The 17,886-nt window shown below is 39.6% G+C and overlaps 1 protein-coding gene across 1 annotated transcript in view; it reads right to left on the minus strand.

Moving 5' to 3' along the window:
- Positions 1-5,980: 5,980 nt before the first annotated feature.
- Positions 5,981-17,886, minus strand: part of NME8 (NME/NM23 family member 8) — a 56,398-nt gene continuing 44,492 nt past the window's right edge. Inside the window, exons 15-17 of the mRNA XM_047096721.1 lie at positions 17,602-17,746; positions 16,410-16,648; positions 5,981-6,147 (exon numbers count right to left, since the gene is read on the minus strand). Coding sequence (XP_046952677.1) covers positions 16,411-16,648; positions 17,602-17,746 — 383 coding nt within the window. The 3' untranslated portion in view covers positions 5,981-6,147; position 16,410. The remainder of the gene's footprint in view (positions 6,148-16,409; positions 16,649-17,601; positions 17,747-17,886) is intronic.

Genomic DNA, 17,886 nt, shown 5'->3' on the forward strand with positions numbered 1-17,886 from the left:
TCTAAAAGATGTATCATGTAACAATGACAGCCATGTCAACCAAAAATGTTAGTGAATTGTCAACTTGGTGACTTAACTGATAAGCAAGCAATGATGTGTTCTTCAGATCAACGGAGTATGTGGGATGGTGTATTTACCTTAACATTAGTATTCTAAAGGAACGCTCGACCCTAGGATGGCAATGAAATATCCCCCCTTTTTGTTATTCAAACAACAGAGATAAGTAGAGAAAAGACAGAGAGAAAAGTACTCCAAATGTTAAAATCAGCATTTTGATGCCAACCCTTCCAGACTCTCTCTGTTTGAGTGTATGATAGAATAATGTAACATGACTGGCTTTCCACATAAAGAAATAAAACTGTATTTTCATTTTCTACAACCACATAGTTTAGAGGTACCAGAGTTTATTTTGCCAGTTACTTGTGAGCAGGGATGTTTAAATGTGGTTCCTAAGGCATGCCAGATTTTTGTGACACAAATAATTTTCCACTCGGATTGAATTTTCAGGACGAGAAAAAAAAAATGAGCACAAGAGTGCAAAGCGTAAGTGCTTTTGCGTATTTTGTTACTTTCAGTACATGTTACTTTTAGAAGATGCTACAAAAATATCATGAGAGAGAGAAAAAGGGAGAGAGAACAAAATGGAATGTCGTATGGTTGTAAGCCATGTAGACGCGCAAACATGAAAACGGTTTTGTCGATGACATGTATGTTGATCTGGGTCCTCGGAGAAGCAGGCACAAAATGGAGTTAAGTATGGAAGGATTCCATTCGAGGAAACACCTACTGAGAGACACGGGAGGGGAGATGAACAGGGCAACGGGAGGGAAGAGAGGTTGAGTGGATGCACTCCAGACTTCCTCGATGTCTTAAGGAGAATTTGGCAAGGCTATTGGGGAGCGTTGAGACAAGCGAGACATCCAGTCCCTCATCCCCCGGGAGCAGCTCTGCCCTCGTGTCCTGTCTCACTCAGTCATGGATGGCAACCAGTCCATGAAAGCCTGGTCTTGGCACAATGTTAGCAATGCATTTCAGACCATGGTGTCTGGATACCTGGTCAGTAACGGTCCCCATGGTTGGTGTCAAGCAACAAATGTTCCAGTCAACTTTGGAAATTGCCATCTATAAACAATTTGAATCTGAAAAACCCCAAAACTTCAATGTCTTCACGTCTTTTTTTACTTCAAATTTATTGAAGGGAAAATGTGCCGATCACAGCTACAGTCTTACGGTATTCACCCTTCTACCTAAGAGAGGTTTCTTTGTACTAGAATGTAAAGAATGGCAGTTAGGAGGTAGTTAACAAGGCAATTCATGGCAGTAATAAAGTCCATGATGTAAGCATCAGTGTATCTAGCTCAATATTTGTATGAGATCCATTTTCTAACTGGATAATCCTAAAATATGTAGCTGGAATATCTAGATGAGAACCACTTTATAATGGTGAGCGTGGATCGCATTAGTGATGTACTTTGAAAGCGAAAACGAGCATACTTCATTAGCAATGAAATTTAGCTAACAGGGAAGACTCATACCCAGAGGGCCGATTCCAAGCGTCACAACATTGTAACAACATGAATCACATGATGAAGTGCAAAGAACTTGGATTCAGCAAAAAATGGTATTATGAATAAAATGCCATCATGGTATCAAGGGATATCTCAAATGCTGTTGTTGAACCAAACTGATGCATTTTTTGAAACTTCATTAACATTTTTAGTCTTGTAAGAATTTCAAATATTTATTATGTCATTGAAATATTTCAGCCGCTGAAGATCACATGAACAATTGCTTAGTCAATTTTCTCCCTTTATTAAAAGCATTAAAAAAACTGACCTTGGAGGTCATCCAAAGTAGTTTCCAAGGGATGAGCAAGTTCAAACACAGTTCAGGCAAGAATCAGTACCAGGGGCATCCACCCCAGTGAGCAAAAAGGGCACCAACAGAGTCCGGGAAGAGGGCCATAGAATGGGGCATGGTATATTTTAGGAAACCCGTCCATGTTCCTGAGGGCATCTATTTACAGAGAATGGGATCCAATCAGAGGATTCTGGAATGTATTCGGCTCCAACCAAGAATGCTTCAGGTCTCCTGTCTTAAAAGGTGGCTATAGGGATGAAGTGGGGCGATCAAAAAACCTGTGGCATCAAGGTCAAGGTGCATAAGAGAGCCAGTCCTAAAAGAAAGGGGTTGTTTTGTAGAGTGGAATTCATAATCCGATTCTGTCCTCAATTGCTTCAGCCTCAGTGGCTGAGATTTCTGAGACAGGTGCTTTCTGTCCAACTGAGATTCAAGATCGGCCCATTGAGCTGGGGCGCTGACAACTTTCTAGCCTCTTCTAACCTTTCTTCCGCATGGGGCAAGAAGATATTTGCAGGTCCTGCCAACCCCAGCTCCCATGTGCCTGCCTCACGGTGCTGCCACCCACTAACTTCAATCTCAAGACCAGCACCAACACAAATTAAGGTTTAATTGAGTATATCTCTTTGGGCGTTGATTAGTGGATTTCTGACCACTTAGCTCAAAAGGGATTCTATAATCCTAAAGAAATACCCTTTCCCTATCTATGTCTTGCTTATCAAAATCTTCATATAGAGAAGAACACATATATAGACAACTGAGGGAAACATGCCATCTGCTGGCGAAATATGTTGTTAATTTTGTTGTTTTAATGCTTTTGAAGCTCTGGACGGTTCCAGAGTGGTCCACTGTGCCACTTGACAGCTAATAGTATTTGATCTGAAGGAGTGGGGAATATGAAGGAAGTAAGGTGAAGATTTTTACTCTACTTATTTTTCTGCACAATAAAAAAAAAAGAGCCAGTAATTGATTTACCCTAGGTTTTTTTTTTTAATGCGTTCTGAAGAAAAATTGAGAAATACCCTTACTGTTAATTCACATGTGCTTCTCAAACATAATGTTGGAACACTAGAGTTTTGAGGTGAGCAAGGTATTACTAATACTAAATAATCAAGAGGTGATGTCAGCAAGATGGCAGAGTAGGAAGCCCTGGACCATCCTTCCCTCTGCAAATTCACCAACTCAACAACAGTCCATGAACAAATTTCCTTTGCAAGCAATCCAGGAACTAAGTGGAAAGTTCCTGCACTCGAGGTGACCGTGAAGCCAGAATCCCCAAAGCCAGTAGAGAGATTTGGGACACCCTCTGCCCAGAGTCCCTGCATCCGGCACAGCAGCATATGATCAGGAAGAAACCCCCTAACTCTTGGCTTCTCCCAAGGGGAGGAAGGAATTGGTTTGGGTGTCCAGTGCCCCAACTTTCCTGAGAGGGATCCCAGAGGACTAGCCTAGGTCTTGTCAGCCTTGGAGCTTGGATGGATCTACCACAGAGGAGTACAGAGATGGCAGACACCATAGCTTCCCCTTCTTCCCAGGGCAGAGAGAGCAGATAAGAAAGTCCAGGTCTGGAGAGGGGCATCTGGTAAAAGCAGCAGGGCTACATGGGATTTGGCCCTAACAATCTGTCCAGCCTCTGCAGCAGGAGGTACGGCAGAGGGAACCGATTGCCCCAGGCAGATGGCCAGTTGGTTGGGGTGGCCGTGGCCACACAGGCCTAAAGGGCATGGATGCCCAACACTAGGTTGTGGGGGAGCAAACTGCACACTGCCATGTGACTCCCAGAATCCAGGCAGGCTAGGTCCCCATCCCTATGTCTGGACTGTGTAGACAGGAGGCTGAGTCAGCAGTGTGGGTACCTGCAGGCCACTCCCTGCCGGGTCCAGCCTGCTCTAAAACAAAGGCTTAGGGGTGCCTGTGTGGCTCAGTCAGTTAAGCTCCCGACTCTTGATTTTGTCTCAGGTCATGCTTTCACAGTTCATGAGTTCAAGCCCCACATTGGGCTCTGTGCTGACAGCGCGGAGACTGCCTGGGATTCTCTCTCCTTCCTCCCTATCTGCCCCTACCCTGCTTGTGCTGTCTCTCTCTCTTAAACTTTTTTTCAATAAGGCTTAAACATAAGACACAAACAGGTAAAGCTCCCAGAAAACAAACAAACAAACAAACAAACAAAAATGGGCAAAGCTTCATGACACTGGTCTTGGCAGTGACTTCACAGATATAGCACTAAAGGCACAGGTAACAAAAACAAAAATAAACAAGTGGGACTAAATCAAAGTTGCCACATGATAAAGAAAACAATCAACAGAATGTAAAGTCAGGCTGTAGAATGGGAGAAAATATTTGCCATACATCTGATTCCAAAATCTATAAAGAACTCATAAAACTCAGTAACAAAGAAAACCTAATAACTCCTTTAAAAAACTGGGCTAAGGGGGCACCTGGGTGGCCCAGTCAGTTAAGCTTCCAACTTTTGCTCAGGTCATGGTCTCACAGTTCATGAGATCAAGCCGCATGCTAGGCTCTGTGCTGACAGCTCAGAGCCTGAGCCTGCTTTGGATTCTTTGTCTCTCTCTTTCTCTGCCCCTCCCCAGCTCATGTTCTGTCTCTCTCTCTCAAAAATAAATAAGCAATAAAAATTTTTTTTAAGAAATAAATAAAATGGGCTAAGCACTTGAACAGACTTTTCTCCAAAGAAGACATGCAAATGGCCAACGGGTATATGAAGAAATGTCCGTTGTCACTTATCACCAAGGAAATGCAAATCAAAGCCACAGTGAGATGCCATCTTACACCTGCTGGGATGGTATATATGTGTGTCTTTGTTAGGATGTGGACAAACTGGAGACCTTGCTGGCACTCTTGGTGGGAATGCAAACTGGCCCAGTTGCTTTGGAAAACTGTACGGAGGTTCCTCAACAATTAAAAAACAGAACTACCAAAAAATATAGAACCACCATATTATTCAAGAATCCCACTTCTGGGTATGTATCCAAAATCATTAAAAACAGGATCTTGATACTACCTTTCCCACGTTCAGTGCAGCACTAATTACAAAAGCTAACGTGTGAACAACCGAAATGTCTATTGACAGATAAATGGATAAAGACAATGTGCTGCACACGTACAATAAAATATTATTTAGCCTTAAAAAAATATGGGAATTCTGCAAAATGTGACAACGTGGATGGACCTTGAAAGGAGTACGCTGAGTGAAATAAGGCGGACACAGAAAATGAGAACTACGTTATTCCACATGAGTAGTCCTATTCATAAAATCAAAGATGGGAACGGTGGTTACCAGGGGCCCAGGAGAGGGGGAAATGGGGAGTATTAATCAACTGACCTAAAGTTTCAGCGAAGTAAGATGAATAAGCTCTAGAGATCTGCTATTTAACATTGTACCTACAAGCCAACAATAAAGCACTGTACCCTTAAAATTTTGTTATGAGGATAGAGCTCAGTGTTCAGTGTTCTTATCACAATAAAAAGAATGCTAAATGATCAAAGTTTGTATCTTTGTTAACATTATAGTTTAAAAATCAGGATGAAAAGTTAATCTTACAAGAACATCATTTCTGCTCACTTGCTTTCCAGTACGTTCTCTTGAGTGGAATGAAAAGGAGGGTTCAGAGCCAGCAGGCTGGGATTTACACCTAACTCTGGCTAAAAGCTTAAGCGCATCACCATAGTAACCATCATCAGATTACATCCTGAGAGGAGGAAATGCCAAAACCAGGGAAAACTCTGGCTTTTATCGACTGCATCCCTGAAGAGACTTGCCTTGTCTTAGCATCAGGAAACAAGACACATGACCTCACCGTCCTGTAGTTAGATGGCAAATTATGTAAACTGACGCGACACCTCTTCAGAGTTCATTGCTGAAAGGCTTAGAGTCAAATTTTTGGCCACCTCTAAATACACATTAGGGCCTCGTATGCATTTCGTCTACAACTCCACTCCTGGCTTCACTGGATCCATCCTACGCTCTTCTTCCCCACATTCCACGTTCCTCCCCAATTATGTTGCTGGATCCGGGCGGCATTTACACAAGCCACCTTAAATCCTCTCAGAAAGATAGGGTAAAAATAAACATTAAGATTTGTTTGAAGGTTACCTGTTTTATTGTTATCATGCACACCCATACGTTTTTCACTTTGAGGTGAGTTTTTAACTTGAGGTAACGTTGAGTTTTCCTCCAGAGAGTATCTTCTGTTTTATTCCTCCCAGGAAGCTGTGCCACATGCTCGTATGTCAGTGCGATCTTACATGCATTATCTTCTCAAAGTTCTAAGAAAGAAAGAATATACTTGATGAGATACACAGAAAACTAACTTTAGAGTAGTTGTGTGTTTCCATTTTGCACACAAATCCCTGACACGTGGTACAATCACACTTGGGAGATGGTCTCTTTTCTTTGCCGAGAATACTGCCTGATTCAGCAAATAAACAATCAGCATGGGTTTTCAACCCGATAAGTGAAGGAACAAATTCTGTGGACAGGGTTAATTAAAAACATTAACTGTGAGTAACTGCAGCTTTCTACCTGATCCTTTCAAGGATTCAGAATTGCTGGTTAAGCCAGAGGTGGGGAATAGAATTTGGAGGGAGCTGCGAAAGACAACAGGCCTGAGTGTGCAGCTCTTTATGGAACATGCAGGAAAGTCAAGAGCAGGAGGTGATGACTGGGGAAGGAGTTTCAGGGCCCAGAGGGACTCTGGGGACAGAGGTGTCCAATAAGGAGTTTTAGGAATTTCTTGGTGGTGGTGGTGGTGGTGGTATTATATTTCGTTTGAAAAAAAAAAATTCCTTTATTTGGTATCTCTTCAAGAAACTTTAGTAAAGGCTTACTATTTATTTAAGGATTTTGATGTTGGGATTACACGCATTTTTTTTTTTTTAATGTGTTGTGAGGCAAGCTTCATTTTGTATTGTTTGAGGAGGGGGTTTGGAGAACTCTGTTGGGAGGGATCTTTGTGCTCTCCTGAGGAACTATTCTTTATTTTACTTTTAAGATATTTTTATTGTGGTAAAATATATAGAACATAAAATTTACAATTTTAACTATTTTCAAGTATACAAATCAGTGGCTTTAAGTATGTCTGCATTGTTTGCAACTATCACAACCTATTTCCTTTCTTAATTTTTTTTTCTTTTTTTTCTTAACGTTTATTTGTTTTTGAGACAGAGAGAGACATAGCATGAATGGGGGAGGGTCAGAGAGAGAGGGAGACACAGAATCTGAAACAGGCTCCAGGCTCTGAGCTGTCAGCACAGAGCCCGACGTGGGGCTTGAGCTCACGGAGCGCGAGATCACGACCTGAGCCGAAGTCAGACGCTTAACCGACTGAGCCACCCAGGTGCCCCTCCTTTCTTAAATTTTTTTTAAAAAAATTATTTTTTTATTTTTGAGAGAGTGAGACAGCGTGAATGTGCACACATGCGAGGAGGGAGGGGCAGAAGGAGAGAGAGACAGAGAGACAGAGAGAGGAATAAATAATATTCCATTGTAGGTATGTAGCATTTTTGTTTATCCATCCTTCTGTTGATGGACACTTGGGTTGTTTCTACCCTTTGGCTATTGTACATAATGCTGCTATGAATATTGGTGTTACAAGTATATGTTTGTATCCCTGATTTCAATTTTCTTGGATATATATCTAGGAGTGGAGTTGCTGGGTCACATATAATTCTATGTTTAACATTTTGAGGAACTACCACGCTGTCGTCCATAGTAGCTGCCCCATTTTATATTCCCACCATCATGTGTAAGGGTCCCCATTTCTCCACATCCTTACCAACACTTGTTATAGTCCTTTTTTTATTATAGCCATCGTAGTTAGGTGTGCAGTGACATCTCATTTTGGTTGTGATTTTCATTTCTCTAAGGACTAATTGTGTTGGGAATCTTTTCATGTGCTTGTTGGCCAGTTGTTGATCTTCTTTGGAGAAATGTCTGTTCAAGCCTTTTCCATTTCTGATATTAAACCCCTATCAGACGTAGAATTTGCAAATATTTCCTTCCATTCTGTGGGTTGTCTTGTCACTCTCTTCATAGTTTCCTTTGATGAACAAAATTTTTTATTTTTGATTAAGACCATTTTATTTTTTCTTTTGTTGCCAGTGACTTTGGCATATTTAAAAAATCACTGCCTAATCCAAGGTCCAACAGATTCACCCCTATGTTTTTTTTCTAAGAGTTTTATAGTTTCAGCTCTTAAAAGTAGATCTTTGATCAATTTTGAATTAATTTTTGTATATAGTGTAAGGTAATGGTCCAACTTCATTATTTAAATTTTTTTACTGTTTATTTTTGAGAGAGAGAGCACAAGTGGGGTTGGGGCAGAGAGAGAGAGGGGGACAGAGGATCTGAAGCAGGCTCTGCGCTGACAGCAGTGAGCCCAATGTAGGGCTCGAACTCACGAACCACAAGATAATGACCCGAGCCGAAGTCGAATGCTCAATGGACTAAGCCACTGGGATGCCCCCCAACTTTATTATTTTAAATGTAGATGTCAGTCTTTCCAGTACTATTTATTGAAGAGACTGTTCTCATTTTACTGAATGATCTTGGCATCCTTTGTTGAACATCAACTAACCATAAAGTGAAGTTTTATTCATGGGTTCTCAATTCTATTCCATTTGTCTATCCTTATGCCACTACCACATTGTTTTGACTACTGTCTCTTTGTAATAACTTTTGAAATCAGGAGGTGGGAGTTCTCCAACTTTGTTGTTTTTCAAGATTGTGTTGGCTATTCTGAGTCCTTTGAAATTTCATATGAATTTTAGGATGGGTTTTTCCACCTTTGTAAAAAACACCAAAGGGATTTTTTAGGGCTTTCGTTGAATCTGTAGACCACTTTGCGTAGCACTGTAATGTTCACAATACTAAGTTTTCCAAGCCATGAACACAGAGTGTCTTTCTATTTATTTACATCTTCCTTAGTTTCTTCCAGCATTGTTTTATATCTTTCAGTGTAAAAGTCTTGTGCTTGTACACTGACTAAATTTATCCCTAAGTATTTTATTATTTTTTTTATGCTATGGTAAATTGAATTGCTTACTTAATTTCCTTTTGGGATTTTTTTCCTTGTTAGTATATAGAAACATGAATGATTTTTGTGTGTTGATTTGTATCCTGAACTTTTACAGAATTAGCTCCAACAATTTTTTGTAGGTGTGTGATTCTTCAGAGTTTATTAGATACAAGATCATGCTACCTGCTAATAATATTCCAATTTGGATGCTTTTATTTCTTTCTCTTGCCTAATTGCTCTGGCTAGACCTTCCAATACTATGCTAAAGAGAAGTGGGTAAAGTCAGGATCTTGATCTTAGACGAAAAGCTTTCAGTCTTTCACTATTGTAGTATAATGTCAGCTGTGGGTTTTTCACATATGGCCTTTATCATGTTGGGGAAGTTCTTTATATTCCTAATTTATTGAGTGTTTTTATCATGAAGGGGTGTTGGATTTTGTTGAATGCTTTTTCTGTTTCAGTTGAGATAATATCTGTTTTCTCCTTCATTCTATTAGTGTGGTGTGTTACATTCCTTGATATTCATATGTTGAACTACTCTCATATTCCTAAAATAAATCTCACTTGATCATGGTATATAATCCTTCTAATATGCTGTTGAATTCGGTGTGCTAGTATTTTACCGAGGATTTCAGAGTTGATATATTCATAAGGCTTATTGTTATGTAGTCTTCTTTTTCCCTCTTTGTCTGGCTCTTGTATCAGGGTAACGCTGACCCCACAGAATGAGTTAAGCTTTGCCTCCTTTTCAATTCTTTTGTGGAGCTTGAGAATTGGAGTTAATTCTTATTTAATTGTTTGATAGAATTCTCAATGAATGGAGAATTCTATCTGAAGCCATCTGGTTCTGGGTTTTTCTTTTTTGGCAAGGTTTTCATTACTGATTTGTTCTCCTTCCTTGTTATAGGTCTATTCAGATTTTCTATTTCTTCTTGAGTCAGTTTTGGCATTTTGTGTCTTCCCAGGAATGTGCATTTCACCTTATTTATCCAATTTAATGGTATACAATTGTTCGTAGAATTCTTATAATCCTTTATATTTTTGTAAATTCAGCAGTAGAACGTCCCTTCTTTCACTTCTGATTTTAGTAATTTTCATCTTCTTTTTTTTTTTTTTTTCCAGGTCTCCTGAGCACTTATTCTTTCTCAGTGGGGAGGATGCAGGGGTCCAGTGTTCCAAGCGGTGCAAGCCCCTATGGATACCATATGAAGCCATACGCAGCTGAGAAATCTCCTCCTTCATGGGCAGCCCTTAGAGCTTGCCCATCACAGGGGTTACCCAGCACATTGTGTAGAACACAGACTTACCCACCTTCAAGGCAGGCACGTCTTTCCAGGAGGTCTCTTCCTCCAGGTTCTCCCAAAGCATCTTGTAGGACCCTCTGTTCCTTCTCTGTCTGAAACAGTGGCATCAGTGCCATGAGGGTCTTGAAGTCCTCAATCTTCAGGTGCCTACAATGGGTTCCACGTCATCATGCTCCAGTACCCAAAGAGCAAAGTCCAGAAGCCCACAGCAAACATCCTGCAGCTCAACAGTCCCAGCACAGAAGGTTTCACTTGTAGTCACAGACCCATCACCCCCTCACCCCCCCACCTCCCACCACCCTGCTGCAGGGACATGTCCTGTTTTACCTTCTCCACTACCATGCTGGCAGGACCTTTCTTTTGTCAAGGTTTTTGATCTTTTCAAAGGACAATCTTTTGATTTTGTTGATTTTTGATATTGATTTTATATTCTCCATATCATTTGCCTCCACTCTAATCTTTATTATTTCTTTCCTTCTGCTAAATTGGGGTTCGATCTGTTTCTTCTTTTTCTAGTTCCTGACAGTGCAAATTTAGTTTGTTAATTTGAGATTGTTAATCTAATACTTTATTGCTCAAAAATTCCCTCTTGACACTGCTTCTGCTGCATCCCACACATTTTGGTATTGTGATTTCATTTTCATTCATCTCAAAGCATTTTCTAATTTCTCTGGTGATTTCTTCTCTAACCATTGGCTCTAAAAGTGTGTTGGTTTCCACATATTCATGAGCTTTCTAGTTTTCCTTCTGTTATCGATTTCTAGTATCATTCCGTTATAGTCAGAAAAGATACTTCATATGATTCTAATATTTTAAAAACCTATTAAGACTTTTTGGTGGTCTAACATATGGTTTATCTTAGAGCATAGGCCTGGTGTACTTGAGAAGAATGAATATTCTACTGCTGATTGGTGGAATACATATCTCTTAGGTCTAATTGGACTATAGCATTATTCAAGTCCTCCCTTTTCTTATTGATCTTTTGTCTTGTTCTATCCATTATTGAAAGATGGACACTGAAGTCTCCAACTATTATTGTGGAACTGTCCATTTCTCCCTTCAGTTCTGTCAAAGGATGCTTCATATATTTTGGGCCTCTGTTGTTATGAATGTGTATGCTTCTAATTGTTATACCTTGTTGATGAATCTTTCTCAATATATAATGTCTTCTTATGTCTCTTGTACACTTTTTTGACAGCAGATATATTTTTCTGATAAGCTACCCTAGCTCTCTTTTAGTTACTATTTGTATTAAATATATATATTTCCATCCTTTCACTTTCAAGCTCTTTGTGTCTTTGGGTCTTAAGTGAGTCTTATAGACAGCATATAGATGAATCCATGTTTTGATCCATTCCACCAAGTTCTGCCTTTATATTGGACAATTTACTCCACATACATTTTAAAATAATTACCAATTCAAAAGGAATTATTTCTGCCATTTGGCTGTATGTTTTCTGTATGTCCTATGTGTTATTTTCCCTCCACTACTGGCTTATTTTGTATTTGATTTTTTTGTGTGTAGTGCACCATTTTTATTCCTTTTTGTTCTGTAATTTAAAATAATTTTCTTAGTGGTTACCTTGAGAATTACAATTAGCATACTTAAACTTATAACAACCCTGTTTGAATAATATCAATTTAGTTTCAATAGTATTCTCTACTCCTATTCTTTTATATAATTATCATCACAGATTGTACTTGTTTGTATACAGTGTGCTCGTAAACGTATGTTTATCGTCATTATTTTATCATTTTCTTTTATATATTCTAGGAGAACAAGGGGGAGTTAGAAACCAAAAATGCAATTTTACTGGCTTTCACATTTACTTATGTAGTTGTTGTTACCAATGTGCTTTATTTCTTCACATGGCTTTGAGTTATTGTCTAGGGTCCTCTCATTTCAGTTTATTTTTTTAATGTTTATGTTTGAGAGAGAGAGAGAGCACGAGCAAGGGAGGGGCAGAGAGAGAGAGGGAGACAGAGGATCCAAAGCAATTTCCGTGCTGACAGCAGAGAACCCAATATGGGGCTCAGATTCAGGAACTGTGAGATCATGACCTGAGCCAAAGTAGGGCACTTAACTGATCAAGGTACCCAGATGCCCCTCATTTTAGTTTAAAGTACTCCCTTTAGCATTGCTTGTAGACAGATCTATTAGTAACAAACTCCTTTAGTTTTTGTTAACTTGGGAATGTCTTAATTCCACTTTTACTCCTGAAGGATACTTTTTCCAAATATAGAAATGTTGGTTGACAGGTTTTTTGTTTTTGTTTTTGTTTTTGTTTTTGTTTTCCTCTCAATACTTTGAATGTGTTATCCCACTGCCTTCTGGTCTCCATGGCTTCTTATGAGAAACAAGCTGTTATTGAGGATTCCATGTACATAGTAAGTCATTTCTTTCTTAGTAACGTTAAGATTCTTTGGTTTTGGCTTTTGACAATTTGACTATAATGTGCCTCAGTGTGGCTCTCTTTGAGTTTATTCTGCTTGTGATTCTTTGAGCTTCTTGGATGTGTAGATTAAGGAATTTCATTATATTTGGGAAGTTTTCAGCCATTATTTCTTCAAGTATTCTTCCTTTTCCTTCAGGAATTCCCATAATGCATATGTTGGCCTAAATGATAGTGTCCCAAAGATCCCATAGATTCTGTCCACTTTTGTTCTTTTTCTTTCTTATTTCAACTCCTAAGACAGGAAACTTCTTACTGTCCTATCTTCTAGTTCACTGATTTTTTTCTTCTGCCTGCTCAAATTTGTTTTGAACCCCTCTAGTGAATATTTCAATTCAGTTATTGCATTTTTCAGCTCTGGGATTCCTAGTTGCTTTATTGTTAGTTTCTCTTTATTCATATTCTCATTTTGTTCATACATTATTTTTCTGATTTCCTGATTTCCTTTAGTTTTTGTCCCATTGTTTCCCTTAACTCTTTGAGCATATTAAGACAGTGATTTAAAGTCTTTATCCAGTAAGTCCAATGTCTGGGCTTCCTCAGGGATGGTTTCTGTCAACTTTTTTTCCTGTGAATGGACCATATTTTCTATTCTCTGATTTTTTTGTTGCTGTTACTGAAAATTGGACATTCAATTATTACAGTGTGGTAACTCTGGAAATCAGATATTCCCTTTTCCCCAGGGTTTGCTCTTGATTGGTGAAGACTTGGTTTGTGTTAAGCCAATGTTTTAACTAAGACTTCCTTGAAAGTCAGGAGTTGAAAAACAACAACAAACCACTTCTCCAAGTCTTTGTAGATTGACTCTGTGCTGCAGCATTTCAAACACTTGGCCAGGCCTTTTACAATTCTGTCTCAGCCTTAACTTCCTGTTTGTACTGAGCCTACCTATCAGCCAGTAGTGAAAACACAGGTTCTCTCAAATATTTTCCAAATATGTATCCCCAGTATGCATTACTGCTTTTGAATGCCCCAATTTCCCCAAAAAAATCCCCCTCCCCAGCTTTTCCTCCCTGGCTTTAGGTGCTCCATTGTATGTCTCAAACATAATCTTTGGCCTCAGACAGCAGTGGGGTTTTTGATCACCATGCAATGTTATTCTTTTAATGTGTATTTATTTTTGAGAGAGACAGAGACAGAGAGCATAAGCAGGGAAGGGGCAGAGAGAGAGAGGGGACAGAGGATCCAAAATGGACGCTGTATTGATTGCAGAAAGCCCAGTGTGGATCTCGAACTCATGAACTGTGAGATCACGACCTGAACAGAATTGGACGCTTAACCAACTAAGCCACCCAGGTGCCCACCATACAGTGTTTTTAATCAATGCCCAACACCTTTCTTCCCTGAGTTGTCTCCAGGTTTGGTGAAATAGAGATGAGTGCCTTGTGTTATCCTTCAGGTAGCCTCTAGATAGGTTAGAACAGAAAAACACACAGTAATTTGCAAATGGTATCTGTTCTATTCTCTCTGGAGCCAGAGACAAGGGTTACACACCAGGAATAGTCTGTGATCTTCAAGACTGTCACCATGCTGGGGAAGTGTAGGGTACATTAAAATGTCACAAAACGATATCATTTTTAAGTTGGCTTTTTGTTGATTCAGCACACACCTGGCTGTAAACCTTTGGTGTTTTCCAGAGTTCTGATAAAGTTGGTTCTGACAGCTTCTGGTTGTTTATTCCTGCGGAAGGATGGGAGCTTGGAGCTGCCTGCATCACCATCTTGCTGACATCACTCCAATGGAGCCCTCTTGACCCGCCACTGCTCTGAGGGCCACACTTACTCTCAACTCAGATGCCTTCTTCCCAACAGGACCAGAACAGAACTCATAATACTTTCTTCCAACCTACTTCTCTCTTCTGGGTTCTTTGTCTGGAAATGGTTAGGTCATTTCCTCAGTTACTCAGGCCAGGAAGCTTTTATTTTTCCCACTTATTTGGTAGAGTGGCAGTCAGTCATCAAGTCTTGATGACTTCTAACAATTCTCTTATCATTCCCCTTATCACTAACTCACCATTTCTACCTTAGTTCGGGTTGCTGTAATCTTTCATGTTATTGCAATGCCTCCTGCCTGGAGAGCCTGCATCTCATTTTCCTTCTCCATCTCCTCCATGGAGCACTTACCCCTATGTGCTTACCCCCTAAGAACCGTAGAACACATGTTAATTTTCTATCTCCTTCTTTTAGAGTTCTAGAGTTTCAGGACAAGGACTGTGTACATTCAGTCTTGCAACAACATCTGGCATATAGCAAGAGCTGCATAACTTATTCTTGAATGTCTAAAACAGGCCAACAATACCTTAAGGTGATATGATAGAGTATAGTAGATATGGTATCATAGACATAGTAAGACAGAAACCAGCAACGTGTCTTCATACATAAGCATCAAGTGTATGCATATATGATAGTTTCGAAACTTTTAAAACTGAATTCTTGGGGTGGGCTCAGTCAGTTAAGCGTGGACTCTTGGTTTCGGCTCAGGTCATGAATTTGCAGTTTGTGACTTTGAGCCTTGTGTCTGGCTCTTCACTGACAGTGCAGAGCCTGCTTGGGATACTCTCTCTCCCCCTTTCTCTTTATCCCTCCACCACTCACTCTGTCTCTCTCTCAAAATAAGTAAACTTAAAATTAAAAAAAATAAATAAAAAAGCAACAACACTGAATTCTCTTTCTTGCTTCCTTACCTCTGATTTTGAAAATCCTCCTTATTTCTCAAGACTGATTTCATTCCTTACCTTCTCCAATGCCTAACCATCAAACATAACACCTGTCAATTCAGCACTTAATTATACACTAATTTGAAATCCTCTATATTATTCATAATGCTCCCCTCATCAAAAAAGGAGGGATATGCAGATGTTAGCATAGATCTACACCAGATTGCTAACATCTATCCCCACGTAGTCATCCATCAGTGACATGTTTAATAAGGTACTGTCCCATAGTGATTATAATCAGATGTTGTTTCTGTCAGTTTTGTCTCCCCGTTAGATTTGCCCTTTCCTGAAGGTAACAACCTTCACTCAGCCATTTTTTTTTTGTATCAACCAAGAACCTACAGTTCAAGCAGACACACGATACATATTTTCCTAACATAAATGTTTATGGGTTGTACACTCATGCCTCGGTCTGTAATTGAGTGAGACGTATGGAATGAGGCTCCCTTTGCCCAAATTTATTTTTATTTTATGCATCTAATATTTTCATACAATGTGCTTATACCTGGAGAAATATAGCCTAAATGACAATATTAAGGGAAAAAGGTACTCTTCTCTCCCCAAGGAACCTGGCTGGGTGTGGATGGGTTTCTCCACTTCACACTGCTTTCTCATTACGTTCTGGATACTGACTCTCAGTTTGGGTCATCCAAGGGGGGACAACCCTCAACACACAAAGAGGCCATATATAGTCCTATTCCAGTCAGCAGTCAGAGCCACACAAGTGTACGCGAGCCCGCTTTAAAAGTAAAGAAGGAAAGTAGGTTTTATGGGAAAAGTCACTTAACTTAGGCTCTGTCTCCCACATGGCCCAGGACAGAAAAGTTTTCAAGCTTCCTATCAACAGCTAAGCAAACTCAATCCATATACATATTATATAGCTTCAAGGCTGTTATGGAATAGCACAGTGTGTCTGGCAAGAAATAAAGTTTGATTCAGACATATGGGAAAAGTTCTGGTCCTTCTGGGACAGTCTCGTCCTGGGCTCAATCACAGTAACAAGCAAAGAAAAGAAAACAATCATTTAAAGGTACCGTACTTTAGTTTCCCTCAGGGTTCTCGGGAACCAACACTTCAAACATTTGATTGATGGTCTCCATTGCTTCATGGATATTAGATGATCCATGGACAGCATTTTTCAAAACACTTGTTCCAAACTGGGCTCGGATAGAATCTGGGGACAGTAGTTTTGCTTCATCTGGGTCTACAGGACCCATCAATCGTCTCCAGTCTGAAACAGCATTCCACTTGGTCAGAATCATGACCAAAGACAGACCTCTGCAAAGAAGAATGCTTTCAGAAGATTTTGGCTATTTACACCTGTAGAGATTGCATACACAGCTAAACACAGAATGCCACACTTGGTCTTTATTCTTTGTCCTTGTCAGTGTGATTTTGTGGGGTTTTTTTTAAGTTGTTTTAAATGTTAATTTGTTTTTGAGAGAGAGAGAGAGAGAGAGAGAACACACATTAGTGGGGGAAGGGGCAGAGAGAGAGGAGACAAAGAATCCCAAGCAGGCTCCACACTGTCAGCACGAAACCCAGTTGATCTCACGACACAGGGCTTGATCTCACGAACCATGAGATCATGACCTGAGCCCAAATCAAGAGTCAGACGTTTAACCGACTGAGCCACCCAGGCGCCCCTTGTACTTTCTGTTTTTCCATTTCTCCCCCTTCCAACAGGTTTTTGTGCTGCATGAGTGCTATAGGTTAAGTCTAGAGATATATGTCAGACACTGTTCCAAGTATGCCCAATGTACTAATTATATAACCCTCACAACAAACCTATGAGATGGATACTATTATTATCCCCATTTTATAGATAAGGCAATCAAAGCACAGATTAAATATGTTGGCAAAACAGAAACTTAAAACCAGAAATTGAAACCCATATCACCTCTATATAATGTTGAAGACCTACAGAAATAGAGGAAGAAAGGAAGGAAGGAAGGAAGGAAGGAAGGAAGGAAGGAAGGAAGGAGAGAAGGAAAGAAGCAAGGAAGGAAGAAAAGAAGGAAAGAAGGATGGGTAAGGAGAAGGGAAGGAAGGAAAGAGAGAAGAAGATAGAGAAAGAAGGAAACAAAGAAGAATGAACCCCAAATATTAACAGGGTGTCTTTGAATGAATGAAATTAGATGGAATGTTTTCATTACATTTTGTATTTTTCAGTTTCTATAATGAATATTTACTACTTTTATCGTGCAAAGGACTATATATCAGAAACTTACTCAGATAACACTTCCAATACATCTTTATAAAAGTCTTTTGTTTTTATTTTTGAGTAAATTTTGTCTGCTGCTTCTTCATTTAGGAGCATTTCCTTCATCTGTGTGATTTCAAATCCAGCCTCTTTAATATATTTCAAGATCTCCTCTAGGGAAAACAGATATTTGGTAATCTTGCAGAATGCCTCCACTTTTGTTCCATGTTCAAGTAGACTGAAATAACTATGGAAAGTAATCATTTTACTTGCATGGTGTGGCTTATAAAGCAAAAACTATGCAAAAGGAAAT

Source organism: Lynx rufus, unplaced genomic scaffold, assembly GCF_022079265.1.
Source record: "Lynx rufus isolate CCGP_SWC_20201006 ecotype Redwood Valley unplaced genomic scaffold, mLynRuf1.p SCAF_4, whole genome shotgun sequence".
Lineage (NCBI taxonomy): Eukaryota > Metazoa > Chordata > Mammalia > Carnivora > Felidae > Lynx > Lynx rufus.